Source organism: Malaclemys terrapin, chromosome 1 (genome assembly GCF_027887155.1).
Source record: "Malaclemys terrapin pileata isolate rMalTer1 chromosome 1, rMalTer1.hap1, whole genome shotgun sequence".
NCBI classification, from domain to species: Eukaryota; Metazoa; Chordata; order Testudines; family Emydidae; genus Malaclemys; species Malaclemys terrapin.
The window spans coordinates 274,823,955-274,845,751 of NC_071505.1; the positions used below are offsets into that span (position 1 = coordinate 274,823,955).

General features: G+C 41.5%; 1 protein-coding gene across 5 annotated transcripts in view; it reads left to right on the forward strand.

Annotated features, from left to right (window-relative positions):
• Positions 1 to 21,797, forward strand: part of KLF12 (KLF transcription factor 12) — a 341,692-nt gene that overhangs the window by 259,201 nt on the left and 60,694 nt on the right. For all 5 annotated transcript variants that reach the window (XM_054013293.1, XM_054013310.1, XM_054013302.1 and 2 more), the window contains one exon: positions 8,495 to 8,554. In XM_054013293.1, coding sequence (XP_053869268.1) covers positions 8,495 to 8,554 — 60 coding nt within the window. The remainder of the gene's footprint in view (positions 1 to 8,494; positions 8,555 to 21,797) is intronic.

Sequence of the window (21,797 nt, forward strand, 5' to 3'; positions counted from 1 at the left end):
CAGTGCTATTTTTAATGCATTGCTATTGCCCTGTTGTCAAATTGGGTGTATATTTGGAAATAGTGTCCCCAGACTGTTCATTATTCCGTTTTGTGATATCAGGGGTTGGTGGGGGGGTGTTTTTTAATCAACCCAGGAAGTAGAGGGAGAGATTTGTGCATTATAAAACTCAGAATGTAGCAAATACTCATCGGTGTGGATTAGGTAATAAAACACTGTCAGAAACAGCCGCAGTAAAACTACTTCAGCATGCTGCTACCTTGACTTATTGATAAGAAAAAGAGGGAACTTTGTCCTGTGCTGTCACTGGAGCCCCCAAAACTTTTTTCATTATCTAGATTAGATAAGTTTTTATCCTTCCTTCCCCTTAAGGCAATTCCCATGATTCTGTGGGATTGTGATTTGATACAACGCAATTAATTCTTAACAGTAACGTTCATACTAAAGTATGAGAAAATGCTTCAAAGCCAGTTATAGCTATATATGCATAAACAGCTGTGTAGCTTATATCTATATAAATGACATCTTTTCACACTAGCAAAAAGGGGGCTGTGGCTAAGTCTTGCTGAGACACTGACTGAACACCGGGATACTGGAAACTCCAATACCAAACTCTTTTAACCCCCCACTTTCTCTCTCTCTCTCTCCCTCCACAGAGGATGATGGTAGAGATTTCTTTTAGGTTGTCCCCCCTATTTAGTTCAAATCCCCTGGTCTCTCTTCCCTAATGTTTTCTCTCTCTAAACAGTCAAATCCTGTTTAGATTTGTATAAATAGAAAGAATCTTGGAGACACAGGACTGAGAGAGAGTGCCTGGATAATGGATACAGAAGAGATTATGTGCTGATTCCTACTGTTAATTATTATTCATGTTTATTACAGTAGTGCCTTTTATTTCACTAGAAGGGTGATGAAGCACTGGAATGGGTTACCTAGGGAGGTGGTGGAATCTCCATCCTTAGAGGTTTTTAAGGTCCGGCTTGACAAAGCCCTGACTGGGACGATTCAGTTGGTGTTGGTCCTGCTTTGAGCAGAGGGTTGGACTAGATGACCTCCTGAGGTCTCTTCCAACCCTAATCTTCTATGACTCTATGACCACCAAGAGTGGGCCCCATTGTGCTAGGCACTGTATGAACAAAGCAGTAGAAAGTCTCTGCCCCAAAGAGCTTAGATAAGCATAGATGAGACAGACACAGAATCGGGAAAGAGGTCTAACACACAAGCAGAGTGAACAGTGTGATGGCACCAAACGACATGTTAGTTCAGGGGTAGGCAACTTATGGCATGCATGCCGAAAGCAGCACGCAAGCAGATTTTCAGTGGCACTCACACTGCCCGGGTCCTGGCCACCAGTCCAGGGGGCTCTGCATTTTAATTTAATTTTAAATAAAGCTTCTTAAACATTTTAAACTGTATTTACTTTACATACAACAATAGTTTATTTATATATTATAGACTTATAGAAAGATCTTCTAAAAACGGTAAAATGTATGACTGGCATGCAAAACCTTAAATTAGAGTGAATAAATGAAGACTCGGCACACCACTTCTGAAAGGTTGCCGACCCCTGTGTTAGTTCTACAGTCTTTTGGGGAGGAGCAGCTACGAAGGAGTAAGCTGAAGGGAATAGGGGAACAGTGCAAGGGAGGATGGTGTGAAGTGAAAATGAGGTGAAGAAATTGTTAGAGCAGCTGGAACTTGAAGGGCTGGAGCAAACAGTCAATTGGCACAAGCCAGAGAAAATCCAGTCAAAACTGTGGACAGTTCTCTGGATGTTCAAAGGACCAAAGGTCCCTTCTACTGCCTGGAGTCTGGATAGCTCTTCTTTGCAGTTTTCTCCCAAGCCCATGTGGTTGGAGGAGGGGATGCACCACCTGGGTCTTAGTGCCTCCAGAGTGAGGGTGGTCTCCTCTCCCACAGTACTGGGTCTAGGGGAGATGCTAGGGGGGAGTTGTGGCCCTGGCTGGGCCCCATTTTACCTGCTCAACCCCAGTACAACCGTCCCTGCTTTGGCTGCTTCTGTTCTTACCATCTGGAGTCTCAGGCTAGGGTGACCAGACCTCCCATTTTTAAAGGGACAGTCCCGTATTTAAGCCCTCCTGCAGGTTTCCAGACTTTTTCTTAAAAACAGGCAAATTGTCCCATATTTTCTATCTCCTCACAATAAGTACTGGTGGGTCCTGCTGCTGGCCAGATCCTGGCTCACCAGCCGCCCCCACCACCAGCAGTGAGGGGATGTGGTCCAGTGGCCGATGATGGGGTGGGTGTGCAAGGCTGGTGGCGGGATGAAGATGCAGCGCTTGGGGCTGACCACTCCCCCTGCTGTTCCATCAGCGCAGTCCCTGCTGCATGCCGGCTCTCGGTCAGCAGTGCGCGCCCCCCCCACCCCCCGCGTCCTGTTTCCAGACGGTGCTGGCTGCACGCTGTGGCTAATGAGTGCAGTCAGGTGCCAGGCGGTGGGCAGTTGTGTTGCCTCTGCTGCCCACCCATCAGCCCTTTATGTGCTCCCCCTTTTGCTGTCCTCTCCCTGCTTTGCCCCTTCATCCCGCCCCCCCCCCCATCCCTGCTGCTCCTCCTTATCCCCCCTGGCAGGGCACATCCCACTCCCAGTGCTGTGCAGAGAACCAGCCCCTGGTTGGAGAGCTCAGGTCACCAACAGCCTCTCTGGCAGGCTCCTTCCTTCCTTCACTGCCTCTGGCTGGGCCAGCATCCCGGGAAAGCCCAAGACCCTCTGGAGCAGGGCGCTGGCCAGGAGGAGCCAAGCCCAGCATGTGCCAAAGCCCCGCACTGTGCTGGCACAGGGAAGCCTCTCTGCCTCTCAGCTAAGCTCTGGAATGGTGGGGGAGGGGAACAGTTTCCGTCCTGTTCACACCCCAAACCTGCAGGCTACACAGCAGCCCCCGGGGCAGGGGCTTAGCACCCTCTTCTCCCACCCCATCCCGCCCTGGGTCCTGCTCCCAGGGAACATGGGGTTGCTCCATCCCCAAGGCATCCTCCCTGCTGAGCTACCTCTCTGGCCGGGTTTGCTGAAGTCCCTGCAGTAAGGTTCCCTGACAGAAATCAGGGGTGTGTTACTCTGCATGCCCCCCACATGTTGCCTCAGGTACCAGGAGAGGGAGATCCATCCAGGGGGCCCCAGTCAGGCATGGAGGGCAGAGAGGGCAGGGCAGGGAGAGGAGGGTTGGTCAGTATGTGTGTGGCAGTGTGTGTGTGTGACACATCTGCCTGTGTGTGTATGTGTGGGGAGTAGGGGTGTGTATATCACCCCTCACCATGTGAACCCTAAAGCCTTAAAAGATAAGAAGATAAATAAAAATAATCAAACTACGTAGTATTCTTTTTTAACGTAGGGCTCAGTCAACTTGATGTTAATTTGAACATTTGTACTGCATAGTTCAGATTGATCGCTGTTGAACTCGCTTGAGTACGAGTAATTTTGCCAGGTGTCCCGTATTCAGCATAGGGAAATTTGGTCACCCAATCTCAGGCTGATGATGACACGGTTGTGAACCTGCAAGGAGATGAGGAGGTGTGTGGCTGTGGAGTTGAACATTAGTATTTTGGACACATTAAAATATGGCGAGTTGGTGTTTAAAGAAACCACACAGAAGGAAATTACCATAGTCATGATGAAAGGAGCTGAAGACTGAAATAAGAATTTTAGCAAAGCAGTGTTTAAGAAAGTGACTAATAGTAGGGATGTGGCTAGTGATAATAGTCAAAGATTTTGGAGTCAAACTGAATACCTGCATCTCTGTAGTAAGAACAAATAGGTGAGTCAAGATTGAAGCTTTGGCCAAAGTTTTTATTTACTTACCTATTTTGGATACATTGAGCTGCTGGAAGTTTGGTGGATACTTCTGCACAGAATTCATCTCCCCTGCAGATTTCTTTGTTTCCCTGCAGAAAAATGACTTTCTGACAGGGAAGCAAAAGGAAGCTGCAAGAGCAGTCATGCACCACTCCCTAGCTGCACAGGTACATTGTTTCAGGCACCCGGAGCAGCCAGTGGAGAGGTAAATCACTTCAGGGCTGGGTACACCCCAACTAGTGGCTCCTACCCTGAGCCAGAATCAGCTGCTAGTCCTGGCTGGGCTGGAGGCAGGAGAGGATGGGACTTCCTCTTCCTCTTCTCCTGCAAGGAATGGCTGGGGCTGTGTCAGACCCATCCCCAGAAACCTCCCCCAGCTGCAGAAAGCTCAGCATCCTCCCCTGCTTCCTGTCCCCATCACACCTCAGCTGTGGAGGGAGGGGTCACTGTACGGGGAGCTGCTCCCCCATCCGCCCAACCCTCGGGCATTTGGACCTGCCCTACCCAGACACCCCCTTAGCCCTCCATACCCAAATCCCACCCTACTGAACCTCAACCCTTGCATCTTGAGCCCACCGTACCCATATCCCCTGCCTCCGGAACCTCACCCGTGTGCCCAGACCACCCACCACTGAACTCTGCATTGAAACCCCCACCCTGATGAGCCCCACCCTCCTGCACCACCCTGAGCCCCCGACATCCAGACCCCCTGCCACTGACCGTCAACTAGCTGCACCTAGATCCTCACCCCACCAAGCCCCACTCCCCTAATACTCAGACCCACCTGCTGAGACCCCCACACCCAGACCACTTCACTGAGCCCCAACCACTTTCATCTGGAAGCCCTTGCAGAGTCCCATTGCCCTTGCACTTGGAACCCCCCAAGGAGCTCTGTGCATCCAGATCCCCCCACACACACCTAGACCCCTGACTGAGCTGCCTGCACCCAGATTGTCCCACACAGAATCCTCTCACCCCCACCTGGATCCCCCCACATTAAGCCCCTCCACACTTGTATCCTGCCTGGTTGAGGCTGCCTGCTCACACCTTGTGTGCCTGGCGTAGAGGGGCAGGGCTCCATGGTGTTTCTGGGGCAGTCCAAGGCCTTGTGCTGTGTCAGGGTTGGGTGCAGACTCACCACTGAGTCAGAACCGTAGCTGATCAATCTATAGTGTTAAACTTTGTATCAAAGTCCGTAGAGAAAATCAGAATAATGAATAAATTCAAGAAAATCACAATCTCCTCATGAACATTCCAGCATCAGAAAAATAAACAGGATATTGTCAAATAAATTATCTGTTCTCAATTGTTCACTTCATTGAGACAGAGATTGCCCTCTTTACCAAGCAGTTTTCATATCCTGCAATTGCTACCTGGTTTACAACATATATTCATTGGCTTTCTAAGCCTTTACTATTCAAAATAAAATGTAGTATTCCCCTTGTCACAGTATGTATTTTAATCTTAGTAACGTTGCTTATAAAGTTCTATGTATATGCAATTTCCATACAGAATAAGCACACCAACGTATTGTATGGCTAAGGGTACGTCTACACTACCCTCCAGATCGGTGGGTAGCGATCGATCTATCGGGGATCGATTTATTGTGTGTAGTGTAGACGCAATAAATAGATCCCTGATTGCTCTCCCGTCGACTGCTGAACTCCAGCAGTGCGAGAAGTGGAAGCAAAGTCGACAGGGGAGCCACGGCCATCGATCCAGCGCCACGAGCACGCGAAGTACATAATTTTAATTCGATCTAAGTATGTTGACTTCAGCTACGCTATTCTCGTAGCTGAAGTTGTGTATCTTAGATCGATTCCCCCCCCCCCCCCCCAGTGTAGACCAGGCTTAAGAGATACCACTGTCTTTGTATGCCAGCGTCATACTTGATATACTACAGTTTAAGGCCACAATTTGGACCTCTGAGCATGGATCTAAACATAGGAGTCAAACCATATTGTCTTAGAAACGTGATCTCAGCTCTTTTGTAATTTGTGAAACGTTTTGTAAAACGAATAGTACTTGTGAGTAAATCCACTATTGTATTATGCTTACAGCAGATGGATTCTTTGAACTGAAGTGCTATCACATGTTTAGCTTCAGCAAGAGCAAAATAAGACTAAAGACAGGGAAAGTTCAGTTTACATATGAAATTTTGTCAACTTTGGACAAAATGTTGAGCTATTTAAATACCCCATCACCACAGTGGTAATTCTGTGGCTGTTACACAGCAAGTAAATATCTTATCCTTCCATTTTGATTAAAGATGGTGTTAGAATTTTTAGCCAAATAATTGAGCTGAGTGGCTAGAACATTGTTAGCTGGTTCTTTGTGGCGTTTCCATTATCTGTAGCTGGAAGTGGTATCTTAGTACCTGCTGCCTTGATTTAAATTGGTGGTGCAGGGTAAAAGTACCACTTAGTGAATATTCATATGTAGATACTCATATTTCTAAGATTTAAACTCATGGCAAAATGCTGTCATTCCTGTCAGAGAATGATAGCATTTTCCAATAAAAATGGCAAATTTCACAATGTTGTACAGAATTCGGGGATGGTTTTTTGTTTTAAATTAATTAGTCATAAGTGGAAATTCGCCATTTTCACAGCAAAAGCAATTTTTTTGAGAGAAACAGTCGTTTTTAGCTGCATGCAAAAACTGCTTTTTGTGTTTGTGTAAAATTCAATATGACAAATATTTTCCTTTCTCACAAACCTGGTTTTTGCCTGCCTTGTTGTATTACCTTTAACGAGTAGTTATTTTTCTGCTATATGGGCCTAAGTGGTGATACAGGGTGAAACATAAGATGGGAAGGTGAGTGCAGCTTGAGAGTGTCATTCTGTATTATAACTTCCAGGTTTCATTTTTCCAGTGCAAACTAGAATCCAGTTTCTGCTGTAGGAGGCTTGTGTGCAGCTTCCATGGATTTCAAATGAAAGCCACTTGAATACCTCTGAGAGGAGAATTTGTCCCAATGCCTTTTGATTATATGCTGGTTCAACTCTGAGAAAAATCATGCATTACTCTGTGCCTGATAAGCAACTAATAAGATCAGGAGATGTTTACTATAGAAGAAAAGGATTATAGAAAAGGATTTATGGTAGAAATAGGTAGATGTCGTTAAGATAAAGCCAACATGGCAGGCACATTGGAACTAATGACTTTTACTTGTTCTTAAAATTCACTATGTTCTTTTCTGTCTCATCACTCTAGCAGATTTTTTCCTGTTATTAAATCTCTATTACTTGATTAAGGCAAAACCAAAGAAACATGCAATTGAAAAGATAAATATTGTTTATGTGCTTGTGCCAAACAAATTTAAGAATAATTTAAAGGAGTGTTGCAATATCTCAGATAAAAAAATGTTTGAAGTTTTTATATATATATATATAATTTTTTTTTCCAATTTTGGAAGTACTGAAGTGTAAAATGAGAGAGATTTTCAAAGGCCTAAATCAGGGATTGGCAACCTTTGGCACGCGGCCCATCAGGGAAATCCGCTGGCTGGCCAGGACGGTTTGTTTACCTACAGCATCTTCAGGTTCGGCCGATCACAGCTCCCACTGGCTGTGGTTCGCCGTTCCAGGCCAATGGGGACTGAGGGAAGCAGCGCGGGCTGAGGGAACCACGGCCAGTGGGAGCTGCGATTGGCGATGCTGTAGGTAAACAAACCGTCCCGGCCCGCCAGCGGATTTCTCTGACGGGCCATGTGCCAAAGGTTGCCAATCCCTGGCCTAAATGAGCATCAGTGGGTTGAAAAAGATGGCGATCAATGGGAGTGTCTCTGTATCTTTTGAAAACCTCCCACTGAACATATTAATGTTATCAATGACATCTGTATAAAGGTGCCCCTCCAGTAGCCTGGCCCATTCTAAGGCTTCCAATGCAATTTTATTCAATTATTAGTGTGCTAGAGAAATAAGGGTTTTTTTCTTAATTTTTGCTAGTTCCTTAGGTGTTGGTCTCAGACAAGTTTCATGGAACATTTGAGGTCTGACTCTGAACCACAGGTAGCAAGACTGAAGAGAGTTATTCATAGACTTTGCTTTCCTTAGATTCTTTTTTTAATGTGGTGAAACCGTTTCAGAAAGTCAGCTGTATAGTGCTCCTTTTTCAAGCACATGTAATAGATCAGAATTCATTAATGTAAAGGAATATTCCAAATTACAGCATAATAATGTATATGGTTATTAGATAGCATATAAGTAGTGCTAAATATTCCAAATAATATTGTAGAAAATTATGTATTGTCCCTGGAGTTAGAGTTTTGATAAAAAGGGTTAACAGCTAGATTTTTCTTTTTGGAATGTTGGGAACTATATTACTTTACCAGCAAGAATTCTGGGAGTGGAAATTCACTTCCAATTTCTCTCCCTCCCTCTTTTTGCAATGGTTGCCTCATGTAAATTCCTATTTGTTTAATGACAAAATACTCAAAGTGAACAAGAATTATCAGTTGTTGAGGTTTGGGACCTTAAGGCTGGCCTCTGCTCCCATTTGAGTCAATGGCAAAACTCCCATTTGACCTCTTAGAAGAAGTATTAAGTGAGTTTTGGGAAAAATTATAATTCCCATTTCTGGGCCATCTGCCTTTGCAGTAAGTATTCCTCCAGCTTGTCTAGGCCCCATGAAATGTTTGGGGTGTCTTAAAATTCCTAATTGTCTGTGTTCAATTTCCAGAGAGAGCATGTGGGGCTGTGCCAGGTCAGCTGTTAACACTTTTCGTTTTTTCAACTCCAGGTATGAAGTATTTTATTGTGTATTATATACTGTTCTGTGTGTTTGACAAAGTTTAGTGGCAGTTCATTTTAAGCTTTCTTTCCCTCTTTCTTTGGCTGGCTACTGTAAGAGACAGCATGTGGGGCTATGCCAAGTCAGTAGATACACGGGTTTTGGGTTGGGAAAGGGTTAAGTTTGAATATTTTCAGCTCCTGGTAAATAAAATATGAAAATAGAATGAACAATCATGGCTCTTCAGTTGCCTGATAAGATACAGAGTACAGCCAAAGTAAACTGTTGAAATTAAGTAACAACATCATTTTACACAAGGTTCCACAGTTGAAATTTGTCAACATAGGTTTTAATCACTGCCAGTGATCCCAAGGTTCACAAGGTTCTAGCATGATAGAACAACTGTCACAAAGGATTAAGTTATTCACCAACATACCTTTTTTGGGGGTAAAAATGAGGCTAAAATGTGTGTTTAAAGTTTGGTTCCTAATTCCATATATTGGCCTCTACATAAATACCCTGCTTTTTCAAGTGCTGAGCTCCTAGATATTCCCACTGAAGTAAAATGTGGGATATTCCAGCAAATGCTGTGAAGTCATTGGGAGCTCCAGGAAATGTCTAGCTTGCACAAACAGCACTTACATATGTACAGTCCAATATGCATATGACATTGATCTTGTGTATAATATGTTCATTGGGATTAACTGTTTGTGTTGGTTTGTCTTTGTTTTATCAAATTTTAAAACATATACAATGAAATGTCCTAGATTATTTTAGATCATAGCAGTGTATGTTTAGTGTAAACAAATACATTATAGAAAAATCTCATTCCTCAAATTTATAATTAGACCTCAGCTTCATAAGTAAATTAAGAGGGAGAACATTTGAAAGAAATTATATTTTGTCATTCATAAATTAACAGTTAAATAGATAAATGATTCCCCTAATCCATTAATAACATTAATATACAGTTAAATAAATTTATATTACAGAAACTTCAAACTCACATTTCTCAAACATTTACAAAATGGCAGTAGTAACTCACCTTCTCGGGCCAGCTCGAGGCACTAAAATTTGCTTGGGAACAAAAAAAAAATATATAAACTCATTGATTTTAAGTGAGTATTTGTACCTTATCAGTGATGGCTGACATGTGCTCTCATATGAAAACCCCAACCCTAAAACCTTTCTTCAAGCCATTTGAAAGAGCAACCTCAATTTTGGAAATTGTTCCTTGTTGGAGAAAAAGCCCATTACTGTCCTAAAATGTTGCATTTCTAAAGCAATGTATATTCGAAAAGTTCTGTTACCATTTCGGATACAGGTTCCTTTTGATCCCCAGTGGGGACTGCAATCTCTGCTAAAAGAAGGGCTTTGATTTTTAAATTATGACACTTGTTAATAGCATTTTCATTTTTCTAGGATTTTCATAAGACTAAAATGTCCCACTTAACTTTCACATAATGTCAGAATAAGATATGTTTGAGCAGCTGACCATGAAACAGAGGTATCCAGAGCACTTCAACATAGCTCCCACACTTATTTTTTCTCAGCAGCACATCTTCTTTATTCTGTTTTTCATTTTCTTTTCTTTAGGGGTGGTCTATGCAGATTTTGTGTTACTATGTGATCCTTGAGTCAGGAAAGTTAGGGGATTTCAAACATCTACACTCACTATGAATATGCTATTTACAGCTTATGAATGCTAGCTTTATGTCTTAAATAATGCATACAAGTTAACCTTAGTAAGATTCCTTAAAGTGCATGGATAGACCATCTGTAGATCTAATGCGTCTCGTTCTATTCTGGCACCAGTTGTTCTCCATTGTAACTCTATTGACTCAGCGGAGTTACTACTGATTTACACTAACGTCAGATGAGAATAAAGTCCAATATTTTAGGGAGTCAAATAAAACCTAATAATTAGAAAACTTAGGAAATGATTTATAGCCTCTTCTGAATATTTTAAACATAATGCGCTGAATTGTGCCCCTCAGTTGCATCTATGCAACCTCACTTAAGCAATGGGGAACCATCACTGTTGTTGCACAGATGTAACTGAGGGCACAATTTGGGCTAAGGGGATAATCTCAATATATCATATGAAATTGTTAACTCCTACAGTCCACTTAAATCGTCATCATACTGCAAGGAAAACTCATCACAGTTGGTTTAATTTGCTTACTGGAGTTATGGATTATTGCAGTTAGGGAAAATAACAGGATACCAACAGTCTTCAGAAATGGTGAATTGTATTATAAATTAAATGCAAATATGTGGATAAATAATTTATTTTCATGGAATTTCATTCAAGAAGTTTCTCTGTTTTGTTTTGGACAATTTCATGTCACTGAAATTATGCTTTTTTCATGACATTTCAGGGAAATTGGTATGTTTGCATCATGTCATGTTTAAAATTGTAATATATTCATTATTTTTATTATAAAAGTACATTCTTGCTCTTACTATTAAGTTTTGGGCTTACAAAATTTTGTACAGCTGTAAAGTAAGATAACAAACATCTATTTTTAAGTAACCTGTATTATTATTATTTTATTTATTATTATTTTACTGATGCATAAATTGAGACAGAAATCATGACCTATCACTACAGGGTTTCCCAGCATTAACTTTTAAGATGGAGCTTAATGTGACTTCTGTCTAATGTGGCTTTTAAAAAATACTCCCTTGTTTTCTTATAGGCAATCATTCCACAGTTATTTTCTACTTCCCGACTGTCATTTTATTCTGCACTTTCATTTAAGTCATTAGTATTAATGAAGCCCAATAGGATAGAACCACTTTGAAATAGTGGCGTTGAACAAATATAAATTAGGGGCAACGGATGCGCTTTTTCAAAAGTGCCCAAGAGCTCTACATGCCTGTTCAGTTTCAATGAGAGCTAAGTACTTACTCTTAGGCATTTTTAAAAATATCATCTAATTTTTTTTTCAAACAACATCACCATCATTTAAAAATATGGAGCCTTTCTTTTCTGTGATGGTCAAGTTTTGTATTCTGATATCTGAGGCATTGTCTTTTAAATACTGGAAGTCACTTTATTATTTATTTTTCAATTGTGCCAGGAGATGCATTCTTTACATTCCTTTAAGAGTTAGTGGTACCATCGTCAGTTGTCACTGAGAAAGCCCAGAACCCTGAACTAAACTGACAACTAAATGAAAGAGAATCCAATTTTCAAATATTTCCAGTAAAATTCTGTCCCCATACAAGCCAAGAGAATCTTTACCACTGATTTCAATGGGGTCAGGATTTTTCCCTTCTGTGTACTGTGTGTCTTTGTAATTTTAAAACATAGGGATAAATTGTGGGTTCATTCCTCTGAGGACCACAGGTGGGATGGTTACAGTGCTGTAGTGGCTTTGCCGAAGACCTCTGTGTAGGGAGAGGCATACAGAATAGCTCAGGGAGCACAGGAGAAGCATTTTCTGTGTGCCCCTTGAAACTTTTCTGGCTTATCATGCTCAGGAAATCTACTGAAGGCCATACGTGCTGCTCAAATCAATCCCTTGGTTCTGCAGTCAAACACAGGCAAACTTATTAAGCCTTTCAGTGTAAAAGATGGATTTATTCAGATTTAGTAACACAAAAATTCTGTACCTAGGGAAGTCAGTGACAAAATTCCCATTGACGTGACTACCCACAGGTCCTACGTGTTGCTCCTGCTTCTTTTCCAGCAAAATATTTATCAATTCCCATTGTATCCTTAAAAATATGTCTATCAGTCCAGGTTATTATATTGGCGATACAGCAGCATTATTTGTATACTTCAGAGGTTGGTAGGTACAGGATGCTCCTTCATTCTCCTGTGTCCTACAGACAGTACTTCTTTTGCTCCTCTACAGTTCACTCTTGCTTTTCTATTAGGAGCACACTGTACAGCTTTGGTCAGATGGGAAGTGTTTGGCAGCTGCAGGACCCAGATGCCAAATTCTGGAATATAGCTTTCCTGTACTGGCATGTGGGTTTGTTGCTGGCTTTTTGGCTTGCACCTCTGCTAGCTTCTTGGCAGGATCTCTATCTGGCAGCTGTAGAGCTGCCTCTGGGGCCAAGCTAGGGTCAAACTGCTGTGGAGCTCGATGATTTTCTTGGTCTGAATTATCCTGCTGGACACTATTTTCACCTTGATTTGCGTTGACTTATAGAGTATTCAAAGACAGAAACTTGCACTTTTCTTTTTTGTTTCAGCTATTTACAGGGCTAACTGAAAGCAGTGGTTGTGATCAGTTAGCAGATTTCAATTAAATTCAGGATTTTGAGGTACATTGTTGCACCCCTAACTCATGTTGTTAGGTAGTTAGAAGTGCAAGGACTCAGATTGCTCCTGTGGTTCAGCTTCAGGGCAGAGCACCCTTTTTCGAAAACCTGACCCTGCGTCTGGATCTGAATAGTCATTTTGAATCAAGAGTCAGCTCCAGCCTCTGTCAAGTAGAAAAGTTTTTCAGTTAGCCTGGACCATGATTTTTTAAAAAGTTTAAAAATAGTTCCTTCTAATGTGAATAAACAACAATACTGGGTGCTACTGATAATAATTAGAAGTGCCTACACAAGAAAATGCTTGATCTTCTTTTTGCCCAATTTTGAATGCCCTCATTACATAGTTTAGACTTATCTCATTTTTTTTAGCCTAAATGAGGCAATGAAAAATTAATGCAGCTAGGGACAGCCAAGGCATTTGAAGTAATTCCCTAAACTATGCCTTTCCCTCCATGCTGCTCAGCACATTAAACCTTATTGTTGGTGGAAATAACTGCAAAAGAACCAATCAGGAATGTTCACTAAGGCTCAAAATACCTACAGTAAAGTACAGATTAGTCATACTTGTTATAAGTTTCAGAGTGGTAGCTGTGTTAGTCTGTATCAGCAAAAACAACGAGGAGTACTTGTGGCACCTTATAGACTAACAAATTTATTTGGGCATAAGCTTTCATGGGCTAAAACCCACTTCATCAGATGCATGGAAAATACAGTAGGAAGATATTTATATATAGCAGTACATGAAAAGATGGGAGTTGCTTGGGATTGAGACAAATCAATTAAAGTGGGCTATTATCAAGCCATCAGGAACAGTATCCCTGATAATGTCACGGCAAACCTTGTGACTGAACTTTGTGACTTTGTCCTCACCCACAACTATTTCACATTGGGGGACAATGTATATCTCCAAATCAGTGGCACTGCTATGGGTACCCACATGACCCCACAGAATAACAACGTTTTTATGGCTGACTTAGAACAATGCTTCCTCAGCACTCGTCCCCTAACGCCCCTACTCTACTTTTGATACATTGATGATATCTTAATCATCTGGACCCATGGGAAAGAAGCCCTTGAGGAATTCCACCAGGATTTCAACAATTTCCACCCCACCATTAACCTCAGCCTGGACCAGTCCAGACAAGAGATCCACTTCCTGGACACTACAGTGCAAATAAGCAATGGTCACATAAACACCACCCTATACCGGAAACCTACTGACCGCTATACTTACCTACATGCCTCCAGCTTTCATCCAGACCACATCACACAATCCATTGTCTACAGCCAACCTCTATGATACAATCACATTTGCTCCAATCCTTCAGACAGAGACAAACACCTACAGGATCTCTATCAAGCGTTCTTAAAACTACAATACCCACCTGCTGAAGTGAAGAAACAGATCGACAGAGCCAGAAGGGTACACAGAAGTCACCTACTACAGGACAGGCCCAACAAAAGAAAGTAACAGAACTCCACTAGCTGTCATCTTCAGCCCCTAACTAAAATCTCTCCAGCGCATCATCAAGGATCTAAAACCTATTCTGAAGGACGATCCTCACTCTCACAGACCTTGGGAGACAGGCCAGTCCTCGCTTACAGACAGCCCCCCAACCTGAAGCAAATACTCACCAGCAACAATGCATCACACAACAAAAACACTAACCCAGAAACCTATCCCTGCAACAAACCCTGTTGCCAACTCTGTCCACATATCTATTCAAGGGACACCATCATAGGACCTAATCACATCAGTCACACCATCAGGAGCTCATTCACCTGCACATCTACCAATGTGATATATGCCATCATGTGCCAGCAATGCCCCCCTGCCATGTACATTGGCCAAACCAGACAGTCTCTACGCAAAAGAATAAATTGACACAAATCAGACGTCAAGAATTATAACATTCAAAAACCAGTCGGAGAACACTTCATCCTCCCTGGACACTCAATAACAGATTTAAAAGTGGCAATCCTTCGACAACAAAACTTCAAAAACAGACTCCAATGAGAAACTGCAGAACTGGAATTAATTTGCAAACTGGACACCATCACATTAGGCCTGAATAAAGACTGGGAGTGGATGAGTCACTACAAGAACTTAAAAAAACACAATTTCCCCATACTAATTTGCCCCTACTGTTACTCACGCCTTCTTGTTAACCGTTTGAAGTGAGCCACCCTGATTACCACTACAAAAGTGATTTTTCATCCTGTTGATAATAGCCCACTGTAATTGATTTGTCTCGACCCCCCCCCCCCCCCCCCACTGGGTAAGGCAACTCCAATCTTTTCATGTACTGCTATCTATATCTTCCTATTGTATTTTCCACTTCATGCATCTGATGAAGTGGGTTTTAGCCCACAAAAGCTTATACCCAAATAAACTTGTTATAAAGTTTTCATTCCTTCAGTCACTTACAGTAGGAGAATGGGTTTTACTATATTGGAGACATAGGATATTCATATAGTTGCCTGCACTTTTTAAAAAACATTATTCACATGTTAATCTTTTAATTGTGATTAATATGACCAAATTCAACTACTCTTACTTTTATCCTTCTTCCCTGTTTACTTCTTCCATTCCTTTTAATCCCCCACAGATAGGAATCAATGGCTCTTCATTTTTATACTCCAGCCATATATTTCTGACTTGTTGATGAGATTTTAGTTGCTCTCTATATCCTGATGGGTTCGGAGGATCTTACTCATAGGAAACCCTCTAAAGGCTTCTTTCTGTTGCCGTACACAGTGAGATGTTGTCAAAATTTTCCCAGCAAATCTCTCCTTTGCCCCTGGACTTCACATGTTAGAGGGAATGACCTGGGGGCAAATTCTCTTTTAGTAAAACAAAACAAAAATAGTGGTTCTTGTCCATATATGTTGTTTTTATGTGTATAATTAGTGATGTGCTAAGGATTAAATCACTGTAGGGAGGATGATATTTTCCTTTAATGCACATGCAGTAGACTCTGTGACCTAGTTACTACAACAAAACAAAGTTTAAAAAAATCTCTACATTAGTATAAGTAGGGGACCATCTCATCAGACCAATGTGACCCCAGGACAGGGGAAATGATGACTTAGCAAACAATCACATTTTCCCCTCATTAACGGCTATTCTTTTTTATTGGCAGATATCTAGAGAGAGAGAATCTATTTATTTCTATGAGACACTAGCCTGATCCCCAAGGCAGCAAGAGAGGCATAGTCTCTAACTTAGAGTATGTGTCCGTGCACGTGATGAACGAAAGTCATTTGTGGATTTGTAGGTTGCATTTTTACATGATTAAATGTTTTAAGTCTATTGATTTCATGCTGGGGATTAATGATGCTGAATGAAAGAGCATCAAAGAATACAACATGTTTACATGCCTGATTTAAAATAATTTTTAAAAGACCCAGACAACCTGTTATTGGCTAGGAATGAGATAGTGGCAATGTAGGACCAATCATGCATTCGGCATTGAAAGAAGTCTGAATTAACTTATTTAGGCACTGAAAGAAGAAGAGTGAAGGTTTGAAAAGGATTGACTGTACCTTCCTGAATACTTAACGCTTGTGTTAGACTTGTTCCATTGAAACAGAGGATTAAAAAGGTTGTATTATGAGTTGCTGCAGATCTTTTACTGAACCAGTCAAAGCAGGATGCTTAGCTGCCTGTGATTAATGAGCAGATCTTTTAACTGAGGACTCTGTTGGTGCTGGTGCATTAAAGAACAAAACCCACAGATATGCAATGAGAGTAGGAACAGGAGATGCAGTATAGAAGTTTTTGCTTAGCATTGACTTAATGCTTTTAAATCTGTGTGTTTCATATCCTTTATTCAAAAAATATTTCACATTTATCTTCAAATGTTCATAATACTAATTTGATTGTCAGCTCTCTGTATATGTTTATATTTACTTTCTAGAGTAGAATGATTCTGGGTCATATTTGGATTTATTGTTAGATGTCACTGTCACTCTGCCTGGAGTGGTTCACGACCATGAGTGCCAACCTCAGGGCAGACTGTCAAAAACAGGACAGACACCCCAAACTGGTGGTAGGGTCTATAATTAGATTTCACCAACCCAGTAACAAATGTGAACTCCTGAAGCACTATAGCAGTCTTACCATGGAGTCACAGACAGGCCCCCTTAGGCACGCCAGTCTATCTTGCCACCTAGACAAGATGGACTAAGTGATAAATGGTCACTTATACCAAAGATCACAAAAGATTCAGGTTCCTCCCAGTCCCAAGAGACCAATCACTTACGCCAGGTCAATTTGTACTTCAGATCTCGTACCAAAGACCCAGTCCTATAGTAAACTAACTAAGGATTTATTAACTAGGAAAGGAAATTAGAGAATAACACCTCTACCCCGTTATAACGCTGTCCTCAGGAGCCAAAAAATCATACCGTGTTATAGGTGAAACCGCGTTATATTGAACTTGCTTTGATCCGCTGGAGCACGCAGCCCCGCCCCCCCAGAGCGCTGCTTTACCGCGTTATATCCAAATTCATGGTTATATCGGGTTGCGTTATATTGGGGTAGAGGTGTATTTACAGGTTAAAAGTAGACACCATATATAGTTTAGTCTGTGGTTCCAACAGGTGACAGAGATGCAGTAATCTGTCGGCACTGAATGTCTTTTAGGGCTAACCCAGGTTGAACTTGGGGATCTCTGCTTTTCTTTCCTAACTCCAGTCCTCTGAGAGTCCAAACAGCAAGGAGATGAAGAATTTTCATGGCAGCTATCTTTATTTCCAGAAATCAAGCTGATAGGATGAGCCTTCTTACACATAGCACAGGTGTGAAAGGGCCATTAACCCAGTGTTTGTATTGTGATATTTCACAATGGCCCATTTAGTTTTGATAGTCCTTCCTGATGTGCAGGGGAACCACTTCTGCTGCCTGGGTTCACAAGTTCAGAATAGGGATTTTTACAGTTATAAAGCAAAACTTACATATTACCTTATAGAACGGGATGCAGACATTACAAGTGAGATTAATGAATGCAGCATTTTACAAGCATTTTATAGAGTCTAAACACATCCTTACAAGTCTAACACCTATCATGAGCAATACTAACATACAGGTGAGCTGATTTCCAGCTATGAATTTGTCAGTGCTCAGCTGATGCCTGCAGCCTTGGCAAGAGCTGGCACCTGGTTTACCAGCATCACAGTCACTTACTCTGACAAAGCTTATAGTAGCTGAAGATGGAAAACACCTATTTGCTCATTAAATCCATCCTCTTGAAAATTCAGGACATACTCTCTCAAGAGAGGACATTTTTAACATTAAACTGATAGGACCCCTGATCTTAGCCAGACTGCCGAGGTGGATAATTTATCCAAGCTATATCTGCAGACTTTGGAGGGAAAAAATCTGAATGGTCAAGTTACCAAGTGAAATACTTGCAGCTCTGAGCTAGGAAAAAGTATAAATGTGCTGTCTTGTACAGCTGAATAAATATCTAAATAGAGTAGCTGGTAGACACATTCTTTATGGTGTATATTCAGTTTCTTGTGTCTGTGCTTTGATCTGGATTAGCATGTGTAAGATGAATGCTACGTTCTGATAGAATTTGTTTACCTCAAAAGAGGTTGAATGATTGCCCTGTTTTTTGATGCTGTGAGAATTTTTTTTTCCATTTTCATTGGTTAATACGAGACCCGAAACCCCTAGTTACAGAACAAAGTGGCTGAGCAGTAATTGAGCTTGTGTAAACCCAAGAGAAGAGTAATGCTCATTCCTTGCAAGTTTCCTGCCTCTGTGCAGGTGCAGGAATCAGGAACTCCTGAATAATTCATACTGTGCAAATTAGGCCATGCTTGCTCTCACTACTAGGGTTTGGTTTCTGGTTACCTGCCTAGCTGCCAGAAGCTATGTGTTAAAATAGAGGAGGGTAAGGCAAGAAGTGTCACAGTTGAAACGCCAAAGTCACAAGAGCTTCCTGGTGCTCTGAGGGTTTGAAGAATTGGTGCTTATTGGGGAACTGGAATATGCACTGATTATTCATGAAGTGTTTTCTCAACAAGAAATAGGCGCTGGGGCTCATTCCATTGCTTGGAAAAGAAAACCCTGCCTTTTCAAAAATTAATATTCACTTACCTTTTTTTTTTTTTTTTTTTTCAAAGAATTACTGGGCAAAAAAAGAACCTCTTTGGAACTCTTTTAAAGACAGTTAAGCCATACTAGAGAATGTGTATTTATTATGTCAAAACATGTTTGAACTCAGGGTCAGAGATATTCCACTAAACATTTTAAATGTCATGAATATTGCTGCTTTGGGTAAATACATATTGTAAATAGCTTGCAATGCCTTGTTTGAAGTCTGTATCTTCTGGAAGTATAGTATATGACCAGAATCTTGCATAGAAGTATTTTATCATTTAAAAGGCAACATTCCTATATTTAAAAAGACAGCCTATATCAGTTATCTTTTTGATTTAATTACTGTTAATCTGCCTTTCTGACTAGAAGTATGAAATGAAACTTAAATGGCGCATAGTCTTTCTCCTGCACAGGTATGAATTTCAGTGAGGGGTAGGTTTGCATATTGTTTTTGATGGTGAGGGACAGAGGAGTCTGGGACCCGAATTTGTAGGCTTTCTTTAAATTATCATGTACGACCAGCCAGTACAGAGAGGTCTCTGTTGGAGTTGGCCGATTATGTAAGTAAAATATATGGATCTTTGTTTATAATCTTTTATTTAAGGTAGGGAGCATCCAACATCCCTAGCAGGGGCAAAAGGGAGAGAGTTAGTTCTCCCCATGGGCAGCTATTAATGTGAAGAAGTGTTTTTCTGTTGTGGGTGTGGAGAGAAAAAAGCAGCAGTCAGAGACCCAGTATAAGCAGAGATTTCTTTTAAATGATTGTTTTCTACATTTTCCCCCTCTCTCACCCCCCCCCCCTTGGCTCCTATATGAAGCAGCTAGGTCACATTGCAATCATCTGTTTTTGTATTTCTCTCATTTGGGTAGCTGGAATATGAGCTGGCTCTCATTTCTAGCTGATTCTGTCATTTCCGCAAGGCCCCAGCTTGGGTGAATGCCAACACCAACAGGTGATCTTTGTAGCTGCAAAACAGCAGGAAGTAGGCTGCGCATGTGTGAGACAGTTCATCAGAGGGGCTGTCTGGCCTGTCTCCATCTTTCTTTGTAATTAACACACCCTGCCCCATACTGAGCAGAAAATCTGTGCAGAACAGCTCAGCTGTGGCAGCCATCGAACAGCATGTAAGGGAAAGAATGTTAATAAAGGATCCTAAAAGAATACAGGCTGCACAAGTGCAAAGGTGCACTTTGGTTTTAAAGGGAGACTGTGGTTGGTCCTTTTAAGGAGCTAGAACAAAATTATATTATCTGCTATAAAATAATATCCAGTCTAAACACTGTGGAAAAATAGGGATTTAAGTAAATTGCTGACCTAACACCCTAAGTCTCATATACATGAAGATTAGTTTACAGCAATTTAGCAATTCATTTTAACTTTTTTCTTTAAAATAAGGGGCTTATTTGTGACATAAAGAGTGGTGTACTCAGCCAGACTGAAAGTAACGTGGCTCCCTTGAACAAGGATCATCTTGAATTCTGGAACAAGGGGTGGATGCTGAAGCAGCAAGGCAAAGTACTGTAATAATTAGCTAGTGCAGCGAGAGGTGCAGCCTGAGCAGACAATTGCAGGAGCAGTTTTAGCGGACACACAAACCTTCCAGGAATCCTCAAAATAGTTTCAATGGATGAGGCAAATTTAAAAAGATATTTTAATGTAAACTAAGCTGTATTTAAAAAACCACAATGGCTTAAGGAAGACAGTTCCAAATCATTACCTCCAGGACTTAGATTAGTCCCTTAAAACCTGTCAGCATATCACATTATTGTGATATGTTGTGTTCTCAGAAATCCTAACTGCATGGGTTACATTTACAATGCAGCCTGATGTCCTTGGTTTAGATACTTGATAGCCTTAATCCTTTACAAACTGACGATATACCGAACTCCATTTGTGCTTTATAAAAATGGAAGCTACATTACCTGTCATGGACAACAGACTGTGTGCTCTTCTTCATCTCCTCTTCAGCACTTAGCCGAATGGTTGGCCGTAGCCAGCGTTTGCCATTGTGCAATTGCAAAGGTCCGAGAGTCCAATTGCGGAATAGATTTGATGCACCCATGTAATAAGGGGTATGATTCTGGGCTGCCTCCACCCCTTGGTCAGTGGAATTTTATCCCAGATGTTACAAGCCACCCAGAGAAAGGCATTCACTGGAATGTCTTGTGGCATTCTCGCGACATGTCTGAAAAGCATAAAATGCCATCTGCAGACAATGGCCCCAGGAGTCTGTAGACTGGAGCGACAGCAAACGTGCAAAATGAAGTCATTCCACTTTATGCCCAATATACAAAGTTGGCATTTTGTGTGGAAAGCCTCCAGGTTTCCCCAGTCTGAGCGGCCTAATATCAGTGTTTCACAACTGTACAGCAGTATGGACAGGGTACATCTTGAATAGATCCTGAACTTGGTTGTCATGCCAAGATGATGATGATGATTCCATATCCATTGTAAACAACCCATGGCAGATGCTGTGATGGCAATCTGGTGGAGAACCTCCATGTGAGAGTTGGAGGAACTCGTGAGTATAAAACCCAAATAGCAAAAGCTGGAACTTCTTCGACAGTTTCATTATTCAAAGAGATTGGAGTTGTGGATGGACCTGATCCTAGATTTTGCAACTTTGTCTTTGACCATAAAACATGGTCTGTTGTTCAAGATGGCATTCGTAGCGAATACCTCTTGATCTTTGAGACTGCAGATCATGCTGAATGCTGCCTTTAAGTATCTCCTGGCTTAGCTGAGTTCAACATCATCTGCTACTTGGTTATAATATTCCTCACGATCATGAAGTGCCAGGGTGTTGAACTTTCACTTCAGCTAATTATCACCATGCTGGAGGGCTGTGGCCTTCAATTTAA